Source organism: Bos taurus, chromosome 26 (genome assembly GCF_002263795.3).
Source record: "Bos taurus isolate L1 Dominette 01449 registration number 42190680 breed Hereford chromosome 26, ARS-UCD2.0, whole genome shotgun sequence".
Taxonomy (NCBI): domain Eukaryota; kingdom Metazoa; phylum Chordata; class Mammalia; order Artiodactyla; family Bovidae; genus Bos; species Bos taurus.
In genome coordinates this window covers 45,324,602-45,347,246 of record NC_037353.1, presented here as the reverse complement: position 1 = coordinate 45,347,246, position 22,645 = coordinate 45,324,602, and the positions used below count along the sequence as shown (strand labels likewise).

Genomic DNA, 22,645 nt, shown 5'->3' with positions numbered 1-22,645 from the left:
TTGCCTCAGGGTCTCTAAATGCACAAATGGCAAATAGCTCTTTCCTCTTCCTTGTCTGCTGTTGCTGTCATCTGTGTGAGTTCCGGGTCAGCTTTGATTGGTGTGTTTTTCTCTTTATTGTGGGATTCTATTTTCCTACCTCGTGGTTTTTATTGGATGCCAGACATAGTCCGTCTCACTGCGTTGGGATACTGGACATTTCATATTCATAGAAGTATTCTCAAGCTTGCCCTGGGCTGCAGGATGATCCTTTCAGGGGTTGATTTCAGGATTATGTAGGTGGCACTGGAACTGCGCTTATGGGGTAGGGGGTGGTGGGGGAGCGTAGTTATTATTTCCTCCCCAGAGCCCCATGAACCGTGAGGCTTTGCAGCCTGGCTGGTGGGAACGGGCCTGTGGTAAACTGCATGGGTGCACCAGGCACGGATCCTGTCCCTCCTGGCCGGGAGTGGTTTCTCCTATGGGCCCTGCTGACTGAGCGAGGGGCCCTCGTCCATCTGAGTCCTCCTGCAGAGCTCTCTCAGGAAGTCTGACCTTCGAGCTCTGGCCACCCGAGTCTCCAGGGACCCTCAGCACCAACTCCATGATGCAGGGAACCTGGCAGCTCCCCCAGTTCCCCTCCTACCATCACGCCTGGAAACTGAGGGCAGTAAAGCTTCCTGCGTGATGACCCCTCTCAGGAATCACTGTCATTCACTGCCTGGTGGTCTCTGTCTCTCAGACTGTTGTTTCACATATTTTGCTTATCATTTGGTTGTTGTGTGTGGGAGGGAAAATCCAGTACCTGTTACCCCATCTTGGTGGTACGAGACTTTCTAATTGTTGATTTTGTCTTCCCCAGCACCAGAGAGCCTGATGCAGGCTTTGGAAGACTTAGATTACCTGGCAGCACTGGACAATGATGGAAACCTATCTGAATTCGGAATCATCATGTCAGAGTTCCCTCTTGATCCACAACTCTCCAAGTCCATCTTAGCATCCTGTGAATTTGACTGTGTCGATGAAATGCTAACCATCGCTGCCATGGTGACAGGTATTCCTTCAGGATGGTTCTTTTGTCCTGCAGCAGGTATAGATTTAAATGAGATCCATTGACATGGGAATGAAATATTTTCAATTCAAATAGATTGAAAAGGTAGAAAAGTGTAAGAATTACCTTAATATGAAAAATACCTAAGTAAAACTCCAGTGACTTTCTGAAATCAGACAGGTGACCAAGCTGGCTTTTGCTGAAGTGACGGGTACCGGTCAAGAAACACTGTCACTGGAAGTATCCTTACCCCTGCCGATCTTGTGTGTGTTTCCTGTCTCCTCCCACCTTATTCACCTTGGTTTACAGGTTTGAATAGATTCCTTTACTGGCAGAACAAATCAGAGGCTCTGCTGCATCAGAACCTGGGTTCCGGTCCTGTCCCTGGGCCTCTGAGCCCCCAGGTCCCCAGGCTCCCGCTGTAATACAGGCAGGGTGTCCGCTGTGCCAAGCAGCCGAGTAAAGCTAACAGAAACATGCGCGTGAAGACAGCTCACCCTGAGCGTCTCTGATTTCTAAGTAAACAAGGAAAACACGTTATTCCCAGAAGACGGGCAGGGCTGCACGCAGCAGTGAGCCCCCCTCCACCTGCTGTGCTGAAGGGAATGGCTCATTATCGCCAACCTTCTGACTTTTCGTGTCTTAAAGCTCCTAATTGCTTTTCGCACCTGCCCCGTGGAGCTGAGGAGGCCGCCCTGTCTTGCTGGAAGACGTTCTTACATCCTGACGGAGATCACTTCACCCTCATCAATATCTACAAGGCCTACCAGGATATGACTCTGAATGCCGCCAGCGAGCGTAAGTGAAGGCTCGGCGTTCTCAGAAATCACCTCCTAGTCGTCCTCTCCTTCCCAGAACAAAGCTGCGTCATGACTCAGCAAACGTCCTCTCTCCCCCAAGCCCCTGGGTCACCTGAGCAGCACGGTGCTCCAGGCCCCCTTGTGCACCCACAGGTTTAGCCGTAGAGATACCCTCCTGCTCCCGCAGACAGCCCTGCGTCCACGCACCCTGGCACTCAGCCCGCAGCCTCCGGAGCGAGCCTGCTGGGGCCACGGGGACGGGAGACCTGGACTTGCCCAGCACGGCCCTGCCCTCTCGGGCCTGGGGAGAGAGGAAACAACTGCCATCTCCAGGTGCCCAGCAGGCAGAGCTGCACTGTGTGCTTTCTGACATGGCAGGTTCATTGCTAGATGGAGAGAGAATGTGTATCACTCAAAACAAAACACACACACCACCCCCAGCTCCAGGTGGTAGTAATGAAGAGGCGGGTGAGCTGAGGGAGACTGGAGCTTGGCCGAGGAGGGGAGGAGAGAGAAGGGGTGTTCAGGGGAGTAGAGTAGCTTGTGGAAAAGCTGCAGCAGAGGATGGGGTGTGTCTGAACCACGGTGGCTTATGTTCCCACTTAAGGGGTAAGGGGACGGCAAACTCCTCCACAGGAAACTCCTGTTCCAGCCTTAAAGACAGGAAGGGGATCTCGGGGGCCAAGAGGGCAGCGCAGTGATGCGGAAGCAGCCAGAGGACTGGCTGCAAGGAGGGTTATTTTGTTCTCCTTTTTCTCCACGGTGCTTCTCTTGCCTCCTCTGCTCCAACAGAGGGTGTGAAAAAGTACTTGAAGTGAAGCGAAAAATATGACAGCAGTCAGAATGGCAAAATGGTACGGAGCGGGGAGTTAGTTTTTTGACGCTGAGAAGAAAAGGTTGTCAGCGAGGTACACAGGGAATTTGGCAGCATCTTTGGAGAGCAGGCCGGATGACTTGGTCATCACGTGACCAAGCGCGTGCCTTCACGGCTCCAGGCAGGCCTGAGTGGAGTGGACAGGACCGCGCCGAAGGTCTGCAGTCCCCGTGCCAGGCCTCGTGAGCTCCCAAGCCAAGGCACAACCAGGTCCAGCTTCCGTCATCCCAGATGGAGAAAAAGAGGACTTCACACTGCTGCAGGGGACTGATTTTCAATATATTATTAAGACTTGCAACTCGGGTAGGCGAGCTTAACTGTAACGTTAATTCCCAAGTCAGCCTAGTAGTGATCCTTTTCTTACAATTAAGACGTGAGATATTTTCATGGAGCAGAGAGATGTATACTGTAAGCTTTTCCCTCCTAGCCTGATTAAATGTTGTGGCCACGTACATCCTGGCTGTACACACACTGGACAAAATGTTGATCTTTAAGACCGTCTTTCCTGTCCCTCGTGATCCACATTAAGGGTCAGTGCTAGGACTCTGCACTTTACACAGCTGGCGGGATCCTGGAGTCCCTGCAGCCGCTGCAGGTCCCACACTCTATCTGCACCTGGCAGAGCCACCAGAGGTCTCTGTCCTCGCCGCCTCCCGCCACCAGCTCACGGGACGACCTTTTTAGGAGAGGGGACGACACAGAGATAAGAGCGTGTCCAGCCTGGTCTCTCAGCTGTGACAGGTCACATCTCAGCAGCCTTTTGTTGCTTCCTTCCCAGACTGTGTGGAAAAGTGGTGTCACGATTACTTCCTCAACTGCTCAGCACTCAGGACGGCAGAGGTTATCCGAGCTGAACTCTTAGAAATCATCAAGCGGATCGAGCTTCCCTACACAGAACCTGCCTTTGGCTCAAAGGAGAACACTCTGAACATAAAGAAAGCTCTTCTGTCTGGTTATTTTATGCAGGTAAGAATGGGTAAGGCTGGCTGCGGCATGGTCTTTACAGAAATCTCACATGTTGAGGACATCCTGTCAGAAGTCTCACTTAGGGGGATGATTTTATTGGTGTGAAAACCCTCATATGTTACTGAATGTTTAGTATTTAAAGACACGTCCCCTCAAGGGAGTGAAGAGCTAAGCTAGAAGGTCCGAACGGACAGGAGATCTTTCTCATCACAGAGGGAGCTCTTACAGCACCCTGGCTGAACGTCAGTTGCAGTTCCTCACGGCACCTGGCTGTTCCCACTTAACTGGTGATGTGGCGCCCGACAGGTAGACAGCATCCCGTCGGTTTCTTTCCTGAAGCAAAGGCAGCCTAAGGCAGCTGCTCTGAACTGTTAATAAAGCCTGTTACAGAAATGCATACATTCTTCACATCATAGTGAGAAACACTGGCATTTGAGCATGGATTTCCTCATCTGTATGGAAACAGATGTTACAGGGTTATGGTGAGGAATTAAATGAGCCAAACGTCAAGTGTAAAGCACTGGACGTCCGTGTGCAGTCCACGATGTGGCAGGGAACAGCTTTATTTCTTGACCAGAACATTCACCTTTGCAGCTGTGCTGCTTTGGCATGCTGCCCTGAAACTGATGAAATTAGTCAACAACATCCTCATCGCTGGCTCTGAAGTTTTGGGCAAACCATGTATACGTCTTACTTTCTGTATCTGAAAATGGAAAACGTGTAGCCAATCTGTAGTTTATGAAGTAGTTTGGAATTTTTAAAACAATACTTTTGCCATACCCATCTCCACATCCACACCTTTCTTCCTCTGAAACACTGCCTCAGATCGCTCGGGACGTGGACGGCGCGGGCAACTACCTGATGCTGACGCACAAGCAGGTCGCACAGCTGCACCCGCTGTCCTGCTACTCCGTCGCCAGGAAGATGCCCGAGTGGGTTCTCTTCCACAAATTCAGCATCGCTAACAACAACTACATCAGGACCGCCTCCGAGATCGCTCCTGAGCTGTGAGTGCAGTGGAGCAAAAGGCTTTCTCTTAAATTCCTACTTGAAGCTCAGGTGGCAGGCGGGTTTCCTTACGTTTTCAGTGTAAGCAGCTTATACTACTGCTAACCTAAGTTTGTGTGGAGCATAGCTCCTAAAGGCAGGTCTCTGTAGATGACTGAGAAAGGCCTGGGACTCAGGTTACAGCAGAGAGAGAATAAGTCTAGAAACACAGGGCAAAGCATGACTGAAGAGGCACAGAGTGAGCCTGGCCACCTCTCGACAGGTGACCGCTGAGACGAGCAAGCGGGGAAGGGAAGGACGGAGGCGAGGCTGAAAGCAGGCAGGTACAAGAGGCGGAGGGCTTACAGACCACAGAGAGAGTTTGGAGTTGATCCTAAGTACGGTATAAGGCAGTCGGAGGGTTTTAAGCCAGAGTAACGTCTTCCGTCGGGAAGATCGCTGGCTGCACAGTGAACGCCTGTAGGGAGAGTGGTGAGGATGGACGGTCTCACAGCCGCCGCAGGTGCAGGCCCACTGGGAAGACGCCACTCACGCTCGGGCAGCTGATCTTTCCAGGCAGGAGCCAGAGCAACTACAGGTGTGTCCAGCTGCAGCAGCTGGAAAGTGTGCTGTTAGTAAGAGATGCAAACACACTCCCTCTCCCACACCCAGAGTTCTCCCGAGCACCCCATCTGACCTGCTGCAGAGCTGTGAAGGCCTTGGGGGAAATACCAGTCTCCCCGGTGGTCAGAGTGACAGAACCCAGCTTCTCCTAGAAAGGCAGCCGTGTTGGTCCTCCGAGAACCACAAAGTACTCATCCTACAAAGGCAGACGGAGCCGCTGAGAAGTTCAGACTAATCAAGACTCTGGAGGCAGACTCTCCAGGCCTGGGAAGGGTCCAATCATGTTTGTTTGGTAATCTCTCCCCACTAATAATGTTTTGTTTTAAACAGATTTATGCAACTGGCACCACAATACTATTTCAGTAATCTGCCTCCCAGTGAAAGTAAGGATATTCTACAGCAGGTCATGGATCACCTATCCCCTATTTCAACATCGAAAAAGGAGCAGATGTGCGACAAGTGCCCTGAAACTACTGAACAGAGATGCAGTGTGCAGTGACGCTGCGGAGCGTCCACGACGCCTGATGTGCAATACCCGCCCCAAAGGCGGCGCGGCGGCCGGCCAGCAGGGCAGCGCGGACGAGGCGCCACAGCCCACATGGGGTCCTGAGAGGAAGAACGCTCTGTGTGTTATTTAAAAACTAAAAATAGAAGTTTTTATTGAGTTCTTTAAGTTACTACCCCATGTTTTTCTTCTTACTGGAAAAGTTTTAATCAACCGTTCTTAATTTGACCAAAATTTTAAAAAAGCAAAGATATTTTGTAAATGTGTCGCAGACTCGGGTGACAGAACCCTACTTTTTGTAGAGGACCTTCATCTGAATAAAGTCATGAGTTTTTCAGTAAGCCTCCACAAGTCTTCTGGTACCTGTGCAGAAGCCAGCCTACCACGGTCCATGGGAGATGGGTTAGACAGACAGATGTTCTTTCAGTTTCTCCATGATTTCACTCATTTTGTCGCCTGGAATTAACATCACAGTTCGCAGGGGCTTCATCGGTACGTCATCAAAGGACCATCGGCCTCCCAGACACGTGTCGCTCTCCTCCTGCACTGAGTAGTTGAACTTCAGGATTGCCTTCTAAACCAAAGAACCATAAATTTAAAAGTCACACAAGCTGAAGGCAAAGCTCATTTAATCAATAACAAGAAGTACAATAGTGTGGCAAACGTAATAAGGCTGACAGTTAAAACGAAGCTCAAATGGGCCAGTCAGGCAGACGTTACAGAGCGCTCCCCAAGGCGGCTTCTAACCTGCGTGAGGAAGCAGACGCGTCCCACTTCTAAGAGGTGAACGAGCAGCTGAGTGATAGTACCCTGGCTTCCCTCGTGGCTCAGAGGGTAAAGAATCTGCCTGCAGTGTAGGCGACTTGGGTTCGATTCCTGGGTTGGGAAGATCCCCTGGAAAAGGGAATGGCAACCCACTCCAGAATTCTTGCCCGGAAAACCCCATGGACAGAGGAGTCTGGAGGGCTACACCATGGGGTCGCATAGAGTCGGACACAACTGAGTGACTCACTTTCACCTTCTTTCACCTTTATAATTCTGAAGTCATTCATATTCACAAGCCCATTTGATTCTCAATAATCTTGGGATACACAAGTGAAATTAAGACTCATAACATTTGACAGTTAATGAGAAGAACCGTGAGGCTAGTCTTAGCACTGTCCCAGCTGCTTCCTTGGCATAAAGCTTCATGTGAGGACAGTAAGTCTGTGTGACCAACCCATCTTAAAACACCCACACATTTGTCCCTGACACGGTCCACCTCAAGTGCTGAGGTACACATTTTAAACAATTTTCACTTACTTCCTGAAAAACAAGGACAGAGCTGAATCTATAGTGCTTTTGTCTTCAGTGGGTGCCTTTTAAAATAAGTCATATCATCCAATCCAGGAAAATGGGTCCTCCTCAGAGACTTAACATTTTTGAGAGGCAGGCAGCATGAGAAGTATGCGCTCTGGCATCTGTTGTCACGGGCACAAGCTTACAGGGAGAGTCCCACCAGGGGCACGGCCTCTAGGTCCCAGGGCACAGGGCAGCATGGGAGCCAGCAGCAGGGGCGCAGGGCCCACCCCGCCTTCCACACCCACCAGGCAGTGGCTCCACGGCCCCACCTGTGCACCAGGGTAACGCCCACGTCTCTGAGCGCTGGGAGAACGAAGACCTCATAGTAAGCACACTGTAAATGCCCAACCATCAGCGTGATCGGCTCGGTAATCACCTCCTCCCCGCTCGGTTATTGGCTCCGAGGCACTGTAGGTACGGAGGTTTAAAAACAGAATGGCCACACCTGAACTTTGGCATAAAGTGAGAGAGCAAGAAATCCTGATTATTATTAAGAAAATCCTTATTTACATTTAAACAGAGAGATGGAACAGGACAGTCTTACCTCGTAGAAAAATTCTTCTTCCGCATTTGCAAACATTAACTCGTCTTTCTTTTGGTTGCTCCGTTTCTTTTTGGAATTGCTTTTTCCTGCTTCCACAAACGTCTTGCTGATCAGAAGGTAGAAGTAACACTTCCCACACGGCTTGTTAGCTCTGTGCGCCTCTGCTAGTTCTTTCCTACAAGGTACAAACACAGACACAAGGTTTGCCTGCTGGGTCAGACAAGATCCGTGGACAAACCAGCGCACAGAGAAAACCACTGAGACCTCTTCAAGGAGTTCTGTGGTGACACAGGCTTAACAGACAGACGTTAGATCTGGACGCTTCTAAAGCAGCCAGAGGCACTTCAGTTGATTATGGCAGCGCCTTTTATGATAAATGGTATGGTGACTCACAGATTAATGCTCTGAGTTGTAGATACACAGCAACTTAACAGATGAGTCTCGAGTTCACACAACATCACTGCTCTGTTAAAAATACCTAAGAATCTGGATTTTCTAAAACATTTAACTGAAACACACAAGGGTACACGGCCATGACCGATGCCATCAGAGCAGGTGACCTCTACAGTCTCCATTCACTGGCACCTGGGACTTATTTCTGGCCTGCCAGAAATGGCCAGACAGATGCCCTGAACTACCACGTCAATGAGACAGCCATGAAACCTTAACTCTTTCCTTCCTTCCTTTAAATCATACATAACCCCATATATCTGGCTGAACAAAAATGTTAAGAAACTCAAAACAACCCACATCGGCTTTCTTGCACAGGAGCAGGAGAAAGCTGATCCTATGAAATCAAACAAACATGAGCTCCAGCGGATCAGAAAAAAGACAAGTCAGAACAAACAGGCAGGCTCCGCAAGTACAGTATGAGCAGCAGCTAAGGGGCGGGGGCAAGGGACAAAGAGCGAAACTAAAAAGCAATTGTATAAAGGAAAAATGGGAGACCAAAAGGCTTCAAACGTTAGTCACATTCGCACCAACTATTTCCAGGGAAATCACAAAGATGTACCCTACCTCTGAGAAATAATACTCTGTAAAGCCTGGGTGTCCATCTGTAATTTCATCCTCCTCTATGTCAAAGCACAGGCAATATCAATTCCTATCTCTCTGTACATTTAAAAGATCCTTGTAAACCTAAAGCTCCTGCATTAAAGCAAAACAATAACAAACCCTGAGAAGCCCGAGAGGCAGTATCAGGGCCATGGTTTCATTCGTCACAGAATATCCCAATGGAATTTAGGAAATTTACTGTTTTGTTATTGTAATTATTTACATTTCATTCGTGTAACAGAAATCCTATCTATGAAGCAGGTGAAAAACTTCCGTCAAATGGGCATTAAAGTGTATATGAAACTCTTATTTTTATACCATTTAAATACTTATGATTATTAAGACTATTGTCACAACAGTCCTAAGGAATTAAAACTATTAAAAAGCCTACTATTAGTAACGCATACATCTCAGGCACTCCCCACACACGTGCTTAAACCAATGTATTCCACTGGAGTCACATTTCTGAATCTACTTGGGGGAAAGCCTGTTGAAAGGCGTTCTCCAGTCTCTTACTGGAGCTGCTGGTGCATGGGCAGTGCGATCTGTGGGGGAACGTTAATGAATCTCTCGCTCAGCAGAAAGCCCACAGGCCTGGCGGTGTCGTTGAAAAGCCTGTCCAGCTGCTCAACCATGCTCTTCTCACAGTTCTTCTCACAGAGGCGCAGAATCAGCTCCTTAATTTGCTCAGCACAAGGGGTACCCTAGAAAGCAGAGAGAAGGCTCACTCTTTACCACAGGCCATCACCCACAGGAGAAAACATAAAAGTGAGAGCTATTACTTTTTAGTATCTTATAGATAAGTGTGGTTTCCTGCCAAAGCCTTTAAAAAAAACCTTACAAATCTTCGGGTTTCCCTGACAGCTCAGTTGGCAAACAATCTGCCTGCAATGCAGGAGACCCCGGTTCAATTCCTGGGTCGGGAAGATCCCCTGGAGAAGGGATAGGCTACCCACTCCAGTATTCTTGGGCTTCCCTTGTGGCTCAGCTGGTAAAGAATCTGCCTGCAATGTGAGAGACCTGGGTCTGATCCCTGGGTTGGGAAGATCCCCTGGAGAAGGGAAAGGCTACCCACTCCAGGATTCTGGCCTGGAGAATTCCACAGACTGTACAGTCCATGGGGTCGTAAAAAGACACAACTCAGACACAACTGAGCGACTTTCACTTTACAAGTCTTCAGTGTTGATTATTTTTCAAAAGTAACTACACCTGGTTATTTACTAGTCCATACTCAGTGGTCAGAGAAGGTCATACTAACTCAGACATACTGGGATAGAAACTCTAGTCTGTCTCATAAGATGAAAGTATCTGAAAAGTTCACTTAAAAATTAAGATAAAGTGTAGCCTGCATCTTATTCTAAGCAGGGTAAACCCCCTGGTTTTTTTTTGTTTTTTTTTTTTAACTAGAACCCATCAATGAGTCAAAAATGAATGAAAATACAAATAAATATGAGTGTCCTCAATTTCAGGAAGCAGTGAAGACTCAGAATCAAAACAGCTGTAGAGACAGCAAAAACAACTGTGTCCACACCGACATCAGAAAACTCATTCTTCAAAACTCGGAGGACAGTTCTCTATACCACAGGAAGTAAATGACTTTAACTGGATACAGATTATTAAAGAGAAACAAAAATACCTTCATATTGAAAAAAGGATTACAGTAAGATTTCACAAGAGCACATCTAGTATCTTTGTCTGATATAAAACACACCTTCATCAAGGATTAAATAGAATTAACTTTGTAGGTTCTGGCCTAAGGAATAACCACTCTAATGGCCACCCAATGAAACCAACCTTTCTTTCAGTTAAATTTAAAAGACTTATGAAACCAAAAATCTCATCTTCATCCACTTCGTCATCACTGTCTTCTGAAACATCCGTTTGCTGTTTCCAAAAAAAAAAAAAAATACTCATTTTACCTTTGGTTGAGAAGTGCAGTACAAAGTCCTGGAATCTGGGCGGCATTTATCTTTTCACATTTCAAATGAAAACTGTTTTCCTGTCATGCCTTAGCAAAGCCTCATGGACTAAACCTGTGCAGCCTTGTTCCCATCACTTCACCTCCCTGACTCTGTCCTCTTCTTACAGGCTGGGTGATCTCTTTCTGCTCTCAATACCTTTTTTGACTCTTAAGACGTTCTTCTCAGTGTACTGTAAGTCCAGAACAGATAAGCCCTCATTAAGGAAACCATTTTCGTCTGTTTCCTAAGTGACGCTGGAGGCCACCCAGGCTTGTCTGTGCGTCCACAACACTGTCTCACCTAAAACCAATGCTTCAGAGCACTGGCCAGTCATGACCACAGGTGACGATGAACAATGCCTCAGCGCACGGGCAGGAGAGGAGAAGAGGGCGAGAGGGGAAACGAGAAACTGCAAAAGCAGCACAAGAGTGGAGTACATGATTCCTGAGCCACCCTACCCTTTCACATTTTGACCTCCTGCTTCGGCTCTACTCAATGCATCGGCCACACTTCGCTTCACCTGCTGCTTGTCCGCTCATCCAAGCTGTAAACTCCTCCCACAGCTTCCCCAGTCCCCAGCACAGAGTTTGGCACAGACTAAGTCCTCGGGGAAGATGTGCTGAATGAATTAAATGAGGCTGCTGCTCTTCCCCCTAAGGACAGTGTCCCTGAACTTCTTCTGCGGGAAGGGGTCCCAGCACCGCCGCTCAGCCAGGCACAGGAGCAGTTGGTGGTGCCAGGGCGCCTCCTGTGGCCAGGGCCTCAGCAGGAACAGAGAGCAGAGTGGAACTGCCTGCAGGGGCCAAGTCAAAGCAGACAGAGCTGCAGGGGGGCCTGGCACCTGGGGAGGATGAGGGGGCATGGCTCCTGGATCTGAGCTGACCATGCCACTAAGGGGACCTCAGGCAAGGGGGCGACCAGGCTCTACAACAAAACACACCTACTGAACACAGAAGGGTAGGGTGGCTCAGGCAAGGCCGCTAAGGCCTAGGTCACCCAAACGAATGATGTGCCAAGATGAGGGAAGCCTTCAGAGCACATCAGTCGCTCAGTCGTGTCCGACTCTTTGCGACCCCATGAATCGCAGCACGCCAGGCCTCCCTGTCCATCACCAACTCCCAGAGTTCACTGAGACTCATGTCCATCGAGTCAGTGATAGGCTCAACAAAATAAGAAGGTGCGAAGGAGAAAATGAGAAGGCGGCTCAGGAGAGACCACCAGTCCCGGTGAGAGGCCAAGGGCACGCCTGCTCTCGGAGGAGAGGGGAAAGCAGCAGAGGGAAACGTGCTGTGTCGACCCGCCCAGGCCCCCTGAGAGCAACAGCAGACGGTGGACCCCCAGCCACTGTGACGAAGCCTGCTGGTACCTCTAGGCCAAGGGCAGGGAGTGTGAAAAAGGCTCCCTCAGGGCGAAGCCCGCCAAATGCTTCCTCGAAAAGCAACAAGCGCTCTGGAACATGCTCAGCCCTCCTCCTGGACAGCCCATCAGGCATCCAGGCAGCAGCACGGGGCCTGCTGGTCACCACAGCCCAGCCTCGTCCACCACCACCCGCCTCCCCGCAGGAGCCGCCCTGCCTGACCCGAGTCCAGCCTCCTCCCAGCCCACCCCTTACCTCTCCCGAACCTCTTGGGCCCCGAGTCTCCAGCTAAGCAAGCATGTGCAGTCTGCACAGCATTCCCCTTCCCTCCACGACCCTCAAAAATGCCTTCTCTCGAACAGTCCAAATCCCCCACTTCCACAGGGTGCAGGAAGTTCTGGCAGCCCCTGTGCTGGGAAGGAGAAGTCTGGTCCCTGGGACACCTCAGGTGTCTCTGTGGGAGCCAAGAAAGCCATGACTGTACTTTAGATTTATTTGTGTAATTTCAATTAAAGGATGAATCCCCCAACCAGAGAATAAACTTTGTCAAAAATAAAAGTGACCGCTTCTCACTGGTGTCCCTCGGGTCTCAGGATACTTGTCAGCGAGAGCTCATGTCTACCTGCTGCCAGGGCAGGCGGCCTGCTTCTCCCCACCGAGCCCGTGAGAGGAAGCCTCCAGGGCGTCACTCCTTTCATTCTCCTGACTGCACACCAGAGGTTCTGCATGCTGGCTGCAGGTCTGCAAAGTGTCTGCTGTGCAAAGATACTAGTGACCCCATCAGTTTGAGGACGTCAGGAGAGTTGGGGGTAAAAGCCAGATGGAGGTGTTTGGTGTTCAGGAGGAGAGGAGGTGGAAATTGAATGCAGAATCTTTTTCAAGAATTTTGGCTTTGAAAACAAAGTGAGGCGGCCGACACTGATGACGTTAGAGTGGAGCCTTAGACTGGGGTGGAGCTGTTTTGCTTTTTTATAGTAAGCTAGACGACAGATGCAGGGGATGTAAAAAAGACTTCATGCAGACGGCTACACGCACAGAGCCCACGCCGGTACCAGACCCGGCTGTACACACCTTACCCTGTGCACCCACCGCTCTGAAGGAACACCAGCACCCCGCACGGACAGAGCGCCTCGTGGACATACGTGAGGTCACCGGGCAGACTGCCGTCCACAGGTGGTCCCCATCCCTTGTCCGATCCCACATTCTCGTCTGACACTGACCTAGACACTCCTCCCACTGAGGGGGGTCTGTGTGCCCTCCCCTTGAACCTGCACGGACCTTCACATCTGCTCCTCAAGCAGATGCTGGAAACGACTCGGTACCACGGTGCTCTGCACTTCCACCTGGCTCTCTCGGGTAGGGAGGCCCACAGTCCCCGATGGGCTCCCAGTGGAGTCAAGGGAGTGAGCCACCGTGCAAGAAAATCCTCCAGCCCCGCTGGAGCCTCTCCAGCTACTGCGACTGAAGCAAACAGGAGCCGGCCTCACGGAGCTCTGTTCCAAGTACAGCTCCATGAACCAAGCAGAACTGTTCTGTCCTCAGACACTAGGCTGCAGGGCAGCCTGTCAGGCCGCAGAGGTGACGGAGCCAGCGGAGGATGCAGCAGAGGCAGGACTTGGCCCGGCCTGCGCCTCCTCCTCCAAACACCACCCCTTGCTTTGCATGATGCCACTCAGAGCTTCCCCCCTTCCCGCTTCTGTCACTCCAGAGCCTCCTTGCAGGCTCTGCCACTCAGTTCACTCACTCAGCTACCGCTGGTGCAGCCAGAGTCCGTCCCTGCCCTCCCTGAGCAATCTCAACCCCTCCTGTGATGTCAGTGACCGTTTATCTGCTGAAAACACCCCACACTCCAGCTGCTGCCCCACTGCTCACTTGCATGTATCACACGCAAATCAAACCAAGACATACAAACCCAGTCATGTTCCCTTCCTGACCTGATCCTCCTCCACGCTTGGACTGTGGTTCTCCAGACAGCCCCCGCAGAATCCTCTTCGACTCCTTTCCCCTCTCCCAGACCCGGTCACTCACTAAGCCCGGTCGCATCTCACCTCCCCAGTCTCTTCTGAATCAGCCTCCGTGTCTCCCTACCACCCACTGCCACTGCCTGGATCGCTGCATTTAATAACCCTGGATTGCCGAGATGGCCTGCTAGCCAGTAATACTTTCCAATCTGAGTTTCTGGCCTGTGTGATGTAAATCAGAAGGAACTTAGGATACAGAGCTAATTTAATCAGAATAAACACCACTGTCCTGCTCACCTTAATCACACTCCCGATATGGTTCTGTTGAATCAAGAGATTTGTGAGTTCTGCAGTGTTCACAGGGGCTTTTAGAAAAAGCTAAGAGAGGAAAAAAATCAATTTTAAATTAAAATCGAAGAATCATTTCTAATAAAACTTCTCATTTCCATATGCAAATAAAAATAGTGAAATTTCAAATGACCTGACCAGGAAGATGACCCAGAAAAGCAACCCAAAAGGAAAGAAAAAGCCAAAGAAAATCAAAGAAGTCAAGGCACAGAGCTATAAGAAGAGGCAGTCGGTGGTAATTCAGGAGGTGCTGGGAGGGTCAGAATAGGGAGAAGAGAGGGGAGGGGGGCATCAGGCCACAGATCCTGGAGGCTCTGACGGTAGAGAGCCGAGCCCTGTGCTGCTTGTGACACCAGATGGCGGAGCAGTGAAATGGGGGATTACGCGAGAATTCCTCCAACCCCCAGAAGTTGAGAAATGAATTAGAGAAAAAGTGAATAACAGCACAAGTAATAAAAAGAGGACAGGGAGGGCACTTGAGGACACAGAACACTTAGATATGTTCATCAGAGGAAGAGGTCTAGGAGCAGAGGCTCAAATAGGGGAGCAAGCCCTGGAAAAGGAAAAGAGCAATCTTCCCTCCAGGCAAGGAAGGCAGGCAGGAATGGGAATTCTAAAAGAGTAAAACTGAAATCTGACAGAACTTATATTGAATGGCCTGGAATTTCTTAGAAGAGCAGAGTCACGTGCAAGGAATAAAAGACCATACCTGCTGTAGTAACTTCTTAATTCCATCATAATCGTTATCTGAGATAGAATAAGCTTCAAATTCAATATTCACTTCCTGTAAATGACACACAAAGTAAGTCATCATACATAACTCACTAAGACAATTCAGGCATTATTTTCCATTTGCCCATTTTTCTTTTCCCTCCACCCATCTTTCCCCCCTCCCCCATTCTTTTTGGCTCTATCTCCATCTACAGAACATGCCAGCGAAAGGAGGAAAAGAAGAAAATGTTACCAAAAGAACTACAACTGTCTAGGCTTCAAAATAAAAAGCAAACATCGCCAAGACTGCCATCTGCACAGACAACAGAGCACCTTCACACCATCTCATCTGAAACCAAAGCTGGAGAACAGAGTGCTCCGAGTGACCTGGATTTAATGCAGAGAAAGTCTGTTCTGAATAAAGCAAAGGAGAAACTCTTACCTGACTGCACTAAGTGTGAACAAAGAAAAAACACTCCAAAAGTCCCTGGCATTGCCTGGAGCTTGATTTAGCCCATGGATACAAGGCCAGGCTTCATTCACTGGGCAAATGTTTACTGAGTTCCACTCTGCACCAAGCACCGTGACAGGCACTCAGGATGAAAAGCAGACATGAAGGATCACACCCTCGTGGAGCTTACAGTTTAGGCGGGAACACAGACATTAAGGAAATGGGCTTCCTTGGTGGCTCAGACGGTAAAGCGTCTGTCTACAGTGCGGGAGACCCAGGTTTGATTCCTGGGTCGGGAAGATCCCCTGGAGAAGGAAATGGCAGCCCACTCCAGTACCCTTGCCTGGAAAATCCCATGGACGGAGGAACCTGGTAGGCTACAGTCCATGGGGCCGCAAAGATTCGGACATGACTGAGCGACTTCATTAAGGAAATAGTCATGGAAATAAACAGAAGATCACACCTTTGTAGGCTACAAATAGGTGAATGGGGCTATAAGAGCTTAGGTAATAGGAGTCAGAAATTCAGGAAAGGCTTCCCTTAGAGAAGTGACACTTGAGCTGGGAACTAAGGACTAGCAAAGAGAATTCCAGGCACAGGGAACAGCACGCACTAAGGCCCTGAGGCAGGAAGAAACATGCTGAGTACAAGTAACCAGAAGGTCTGTGTAGCTAGGCAAACGGATCTCGCACCATGAAGCAGCAGACTCTAAGAAGCAACGCCACTGAAATATTCCATAAATAAACGAAAGGATTACTTCACTCCAAAACCAAAACCTCAAAGGCTTCTAAGTGCTAAATAAGATCAGCCTTTGAGGATCCTAAATCATGCCTTATTAGTATTACTATTATTGCTGGAGGGTAAATTACCAGCAGTATCGCTGAATCAGAGGATTCACATATTTTAAGCTTTGATTTTGTCCAACTGCCCCCCACCAACCCCACCAACACTACACGCACGTGCCTGTTTCTCACACCCTAGTCAGTGGTGGTTACTACACGAATTTGCAGTCACTGGTAGTCTGATTACCCTTGTTAACGCAAGCACTGATTTCTACAACCCAAAGTTAGCTAAACAGCCAGTTAAAAGTGCTAAATAAAAAACGATGAGACCACGTTCAACGAAGGGGCCAAAGAGCAGAACTGTTTTGTAGGGAAAGCTCTGTTCCATGGAGCTTTATCACATTATTGGCCAGAGATATATTAACACATCTTTTGTTACCTAAACATTGACTGAAGACGTTTCAATATTCACTTACATAAACTGCAAGCCACAGATGTTAGTTTCTGCAAAAATCCTCCAGTCAGTAACGAGTTATTACATACCCCCCCCATAACCACAGTCCTCACCCTGCACCCACACTTCCCCCACTCATGTTCATCTCCCCACCACTCTCTTCCTTATTCTGATCCTTCCATACCAGCTGTCTCTCAGTCCAATAACCATTAGAACTTTGGGTTTTCTTACAAATGAAACGAGAACCCACCAGAGCAGTCAGAGCAAGAAAGGGAGAATAGAGCTACATTTTTTTTTTTTTCTGGCCATGCCACGCAGCATGGAAATCTTAGTTCTGCAACCAGGGATCAAACTCAGGTCCCATGCAGTGGAAGGATGGAGTCTCAACTGAGACAGTGAGTAAAGTCCCCAGACCTATATTTTTTAAAGATCTCTCTGCTGTGGATGGAGGAGAGACTGGAGGTTACAAGAATGTAGCCAGTTAAAACGTACTACAGAAGTCCAGGCAAGAGACAGTGGAAGAGTGGCCTGTGATCAGCACAGAATCACTGATGAGAAATGTCTGGCTACTGATGGTAAAGCCAACAAGATTTTGAGGAAAACGGAGGAATTAAATTTAACTTTCAGGTTTTGAACTTGAGCAGCTCGTGAATTTGGGAACCATTTATGAAAGCAGATAAGTTAGGGGGTGCCAGGTGAAAAAGAACCAGCAATGGCTTTCTTGACATAAGAGAAGCCATTCTGGCCTCATCCACTTTGTATTCTAAGCCTGGCCACAGTGCTTGCCCTCAAACAGGTCTCAGTAATTAATTATCTGAAGGATACAAAGGAACAGAGAAAAGGTAATTAAACAGTGCAGTGATAAAAGTCCCAGTTAATAATATTTGAGATCTGCAGGAACTAAGGTCCCCACAAAGTGGAGGATGGAATAAAGATGGTGACCCTTCCAACTTCAATTAACTAAAGCTGGGACTTGATCAACCTTTGCCTCAATGTTATGCTTAATTCTCCTCTGCTTAAGCCCATTCATGAATATACATGTATCCTTAACTTAAAAAAAAAAATGTTCTTTTCATCATAGGAGATTGAAATGCAAAAGTAGGAAGTCAAGAGATAATAACTAGCAGGTTTGGCTTCAGAGTACAAAATGAAGTAGAGCAAAGGCTAACATAGTTTTGTCAGGAGAACATGTTGGTCACAGTAAACACCCTCTTCCAACAACACAAGAGACAACTCCACACATGGACATCACCAGATGGTCAATACCTAAATCAGACTGATTATATTATTTGCAGCCAAAGATGGAGAAGTTCTATATAGTCAGCAAAAACAAAACTTGGAACTGACTGTGGCTCAGATGATGGGCTCTTTAGTGCAAAATTCAGGCTTAAATTGAAGAAAGAAAGGAAAAGCACTAGGCCATTCAGCTATGACTTAAATCAAATCCCTTATGATTATACAGTGGAGGTGACAAATAGATTCAAGGGATAAGAGCTGGTAGACAGAATGCCTGAAGAACTATTGATGGGGGTTCACAACACTGTACAGGAAGCAGCGACCAAAACCAACCCAAAGGAAAAGAAATGCAAGCAGGCAAAGTGGTTGTCTGAGGAGGCTTTATAAATAGCTAAGAAAAGAAGTGAAAGGAAATGGAGAAAAGGAGATATCCCAACTGAATGCAGAGTTTCAGAGACTAGCAAGGACAAATAAGAAAGCCTTCTTAAGGAAAACAACAGAATAGGAAAGATTAGAGATCTCGTCAAGAAAACTGGAGATATCAAGGGAACGTTTCATGCAAGGACAGGCATGAAATAGGACAGAAAAGGTATGGACCTAACAGAGCAGAAGAGACTAAGAGGTGGCAAGAATACACAGAACTACACAAAAAAGGTCTTCACGACCCAGATAACCACAATGGTGTGCTCACTCACATAGAAACAGACGTCCTAGAATGTGAAGTCAAGTGAGACGTAGGTAGCATCACTACGAACAAAGCTAGTGGAGGTGATGGAATTACAATTGAGCTATTTCAAATCCTGAAAGACGATGCTGTGAAAGTGCCGCATTCAATACGTCAGCAAATTTGGAAAACTCAGCAGTGGCCACAGGACTGGTAAAGGTCAGTGTTCATTCCAATCGCAATGTCAAAGAATGTCCAAATTATCATACAATTGTGCTCATTTCACATGCCAGCAAGACTACACTCAAAATCCTTCAAGCTAGGTTTCAGCAGTTCATGAACTGAGAACTTCCAGATGTACAGGCTGGGTTTAGAAAAAGAAGAGGAACCAGAGATCAAATTGCCAACATTCGATGGCATAGACAAAGCAAGGGAATTCTCAAAAAACATCTACTTCTGCTTCACTGACTATGCTAAAGCCTTTGATTGTACGGATCACAACAAACTGTAGAAACTTTTTAAAGAGATAGAAATACCAGACCACCTTACCTGTCTTCTGAGAAACCTGTATGCTGGTCAAGAAGCAACAGTTAGAACCAGACATGGAACAACAGGCTGGTTCAAAATTTGGGAAAGGGTTTGTCAAGGCTGTATACTGTCACCTTACTCATTAAACTTCTATGAAGAGTACAGCATGTGAAAGGCCAGGTTGAATGACTCACAAGCTGGAATCAAGACTGTCAGAATATCAACAACCTCAGATATGCAGAAATGGCAGAAAGTGAAAAGAAACTGAAGAGCCTCTTGATGAGGGTGAAAGAGGAGAGTGAAAAAGCCAGCTTAAACTCAACATTAAAAAAAACTAAGATCATGACATCCAGTCCAATCACTTCTTGGCAAATAGAGGGGGAAAAAATGGAAACAGTGACAGATTTTTATTTTCTTGGGCCCCCAAATCACTGCAGACAGTAACCACAGCCACCAAATTGGAAGATGCTTGCTTCCTTAGAAGGAAACCTATGACAAACCTAGATAGCATATTAAAACAGAGACATCACTATGCTGTCAAAGGTCTGTATAGTCAAAGCTACCTATAATTTTTCCACCAGTTATGTATGGATGTGAGAGTTGAACCATAAAGAAGGCTGAGCACCGAAGAATTGATGCTTTTGAATTGTGGTATTGGAGAAGACTCTTGAGAGTCCCCTGGACTGCAGGTAGATCAAACAATTCAATCCTGAAGGAAATCAACTCTGAATATTCATTGAATAACTGATGATGAAGTTAAAGCTCCAATACTTTGGCCACCTGATGTGAAGAGCCAACTCACTGGAAAGACCCTGATGCAGGGGCAAGAGGGGAAGGGGGAGACTGAAATTGTTCGGCAGGAAGGATGAGGATGAAACTGTTAGGTAGAAGTTAGGCATGAGCAGCGGAAGGTGGCCCAGCCAAAAAGGATACCCAGCCAAAAAGGATCCCGGTTGATTTCTAAACCCCATCCCAGAAGTGCCTAGAGGAGCTCACAGATATGATACAAAATAACCAGAGACTTTTCCAACTCCTGATGGACCCTAGACACAGGATGGGGTGGATACAAACCAACCACAGTGGCTTCCTCAAAATAACCTTAGGCAGCTAGGAGCCTATTAAGGGTTCATAAATATTCTACACATAGATACATGTGATTACAACAGACTTAATTATGGGAAGAGATGCACAACAGAGCCTGTTGTCATGCAACTGTCAATTGGTCTTGAGTGTATGCCCATTTGCACCCCATTTCTTGATTGGTGGTGGGTTCAGGCCCTATTCTGCCCACTGCACAACCAAAGGGAGGAGATGGGAAGTAAAAAAAGAGGGAAACCAAAAGGGATCATTACGGTAACTCCACTGGGGTAGGCCTGCTCCCGTGTCTTGAGAGTGTCTATTTAATAAAAGATCTGTCTGCTTGAGCTGTAACTGAGCTGTAACTTTTCTGTTGTTTTAAACACTTGAGTCCATCATTCCAAACTTTTCTTGGCGATGAGACAAGAACTGAGAGAGAAAAATAAACCAACCTGACAGGATGCTTGGGTAGCATCACTGAATCATGCTGCAATCCATGGGGTCGCAGAGAGTTGGACATGACTTAGTGACTGAACAACGACAACTTAAAACCACCCCTGTTTTGCTATTTGGAGAGATACGGCTTTGGGAAAGATCCTCGGTGTTCTCCTTATTTGCTGCAAGAATAAATTGTTCCTTCTTCCAATCTTGGGCTTGGTTGTGTCTGTAGGCTCGACACCCACCAAGAAGGGACCCCAGTTTTTGGAAAACATTTACAGACACGGCAAAGTCTAGGAACATAAATTACTACTTTGGCTTTGGACGTGTTACGTTTGGGGTACCTATTAGGCATTCTAGGGTCTTAAGGACCATTCAGTCTTAATTACTCATTCAACAAACATTCAGTTCAGTTGCTCAGTCATGTCTGACTCTTTGAGATCCCATGGACTGCAGCATGCCAGGCTTCCCTGTCCATCACCAACTCCCAGAGCTCACTCAAACTCATGTCCATTGAGTCGGTGATGCCATCCAACCATCTCATCCTCTGTCGTCCCCTTCTCCTCCTGCCTTCAATCTTTCCCAGCATCAGGGTCTTTTCCAGTGAGTCAGTTCTTCACATCAGATAGCCAACATATAGGAGCTTCAGCATCAGTCCTTCCAATGAACACCCAGGACTGATCTTTAGGATGGACTGGTTGAATCTCCTTGCAGCCCAAGGAACTCTCAAGGGTCTTCTCCAGCACCACAGTTCACCAACACCACAGTTCAAAAGCATCAATTCATCCGCGCTCAGCTTTCTTCATAGTCCAACTCTCACATCCATACATGACTACTGGAAAAACCATAGCTTTTTAGACGAACCTTTGTTGGCAAAGTAATGTCTCTGAAACAAAGTGTTAGTCATTCAGTAATGCCCAACTCTTTGCCATCCCATGGACTACAGCCCACCAGGCTTCTCTGTCCATGGAATTCCCCAGGCAAGAATACTGGAGTGGGTTGCCATTTCCTTCTCCAGGGGATCTTCCCGACCCAGGGACTGAACCCAGGTCGCCTGCACTGCAGGCAGATTCTCTACCGACTGAGCTTTGTTGGCAAAGTAACGTCTCTGCTTTTTAACGAACAACATTAAGTATCCCTAGCGCCAGGCTCTATAGTAGGACCCAGTTCTATGAGAACGTGTCACCAGGACTTGGTTTGAAGGGAAGATACATCGACTTAGCTGAGACTTGAACAACGGAGGGAAATCACAGCAGGAGTAATTATACAGGCGGCGCGAACAGCGGAGGAGGAGGCGGGCCTCCGGGAAACGCGACTGGGCCGCCTTGAGGTAGGCGGGTACCGGGACCCCCGGCGCGGAGGCCGCGGGGAAGGCAGTGGATGGATTCGGGGCCTTGAGGACCCAGGAGGGTTTGTGGCTTCAGCCTGAGAACTAAACACAGTCACCGAGGAGGGTGGTGAGGCGATAGGAGGGCCCAGGGCCCCCCGCCGCCCCGGCCTGGGTAGGCCTTTTGAAAACACCTTTGTGGCTGCGATGTGTCAAAGACCGACGTGGTGCCTGTGTGAGGGCCTTTCCTCACCTCCAGGTTCTGTTTCAAGACCCTCAGGTAGCGGGAAGCCGCCACTTCAGGCAGCTCACCCATTCACACGGCTTTGGTTGTCAAAAAGTTTATGTTTTTTTCCCCCAGACAGAAGGTAAACCGGGGTCGCACGGGCGTCTCACCTCATTGACGACTTCGTCTTCTTCATCCTCTTCTTCGTCACTGTCGTCTTCGTCCTGCTCCTCCACTTCATCCTCCTCTTCCTCATCGCCCAGAGCCGGGGGCACGCGGCTCACAGCACGCCGCTTCGGCCGGGACGCCATGTTACCGGCGCCTCTGCGCCTGCGCAATCCCCGCGCGCCCGCCCTTCCGGATCCACCCATTCAAGCCGAGGTGGGGCGGGTAGGAGGGC

At 48.3% G+C, this 22,645-nt stretch overlaps 2 protein-coding genes across 2 annotated transcripts in view; one reads left to right on the top strand and one right to left on the bottom strand.

Annotated features, from left to right (window-relative positions):
• DHX32 (DEAH-box helicase 32 (putative)) overlaps nt 1–6,123 on the top strand; it is a 53,532-nt gene extending 47,409 nt beyond the window's left edge. The window contains exons 8-12 of the mRNA NM_001101144.1: nt 842–1,033; nt 1,679–1,828; nt 3,483–3,670; nt 4,496–4,677; nt 5,612–6,123. Coding sequence (NP_001094614.1) covers nt 842–1,033; nt 1,679–1,828; nt 3,483–3,670; nt 4,496–4,677; nt 5,612–5,780 — 881 coding nt within the window. The 3' untranslated portion in view covers nt 5,781–6,123. The remainder of the gene's footprint in view (nt 1–841; nt 1,034–1,678; nt 1,829–3,482; nt 3,671–4,495; nt 4,678–5,611) is intronic.
• Nucleotides 5,915–22,568, bottom strand: BCCIP (BRCA2 and CDKN1A interacting protein). Its single transcript, NM_001046122.2, is given in 7 exon segments — nt 5,915–6,360; nt 7,672–7,846; nt 9,241–9,428; nt 10,519–10,608; nt 14,301–14,381; nt 15,061–15,135; nt 22,416–22,568. Coding segments are annotated over 7 exon segments (921 nt in total). The 5' UTR covers nt 22,557–22,568; the 3' UTR covers nt 5,915–6,189.
• Between the last annotated feature and the right edge of the window lie 77 nt (nt 22,569–22,645).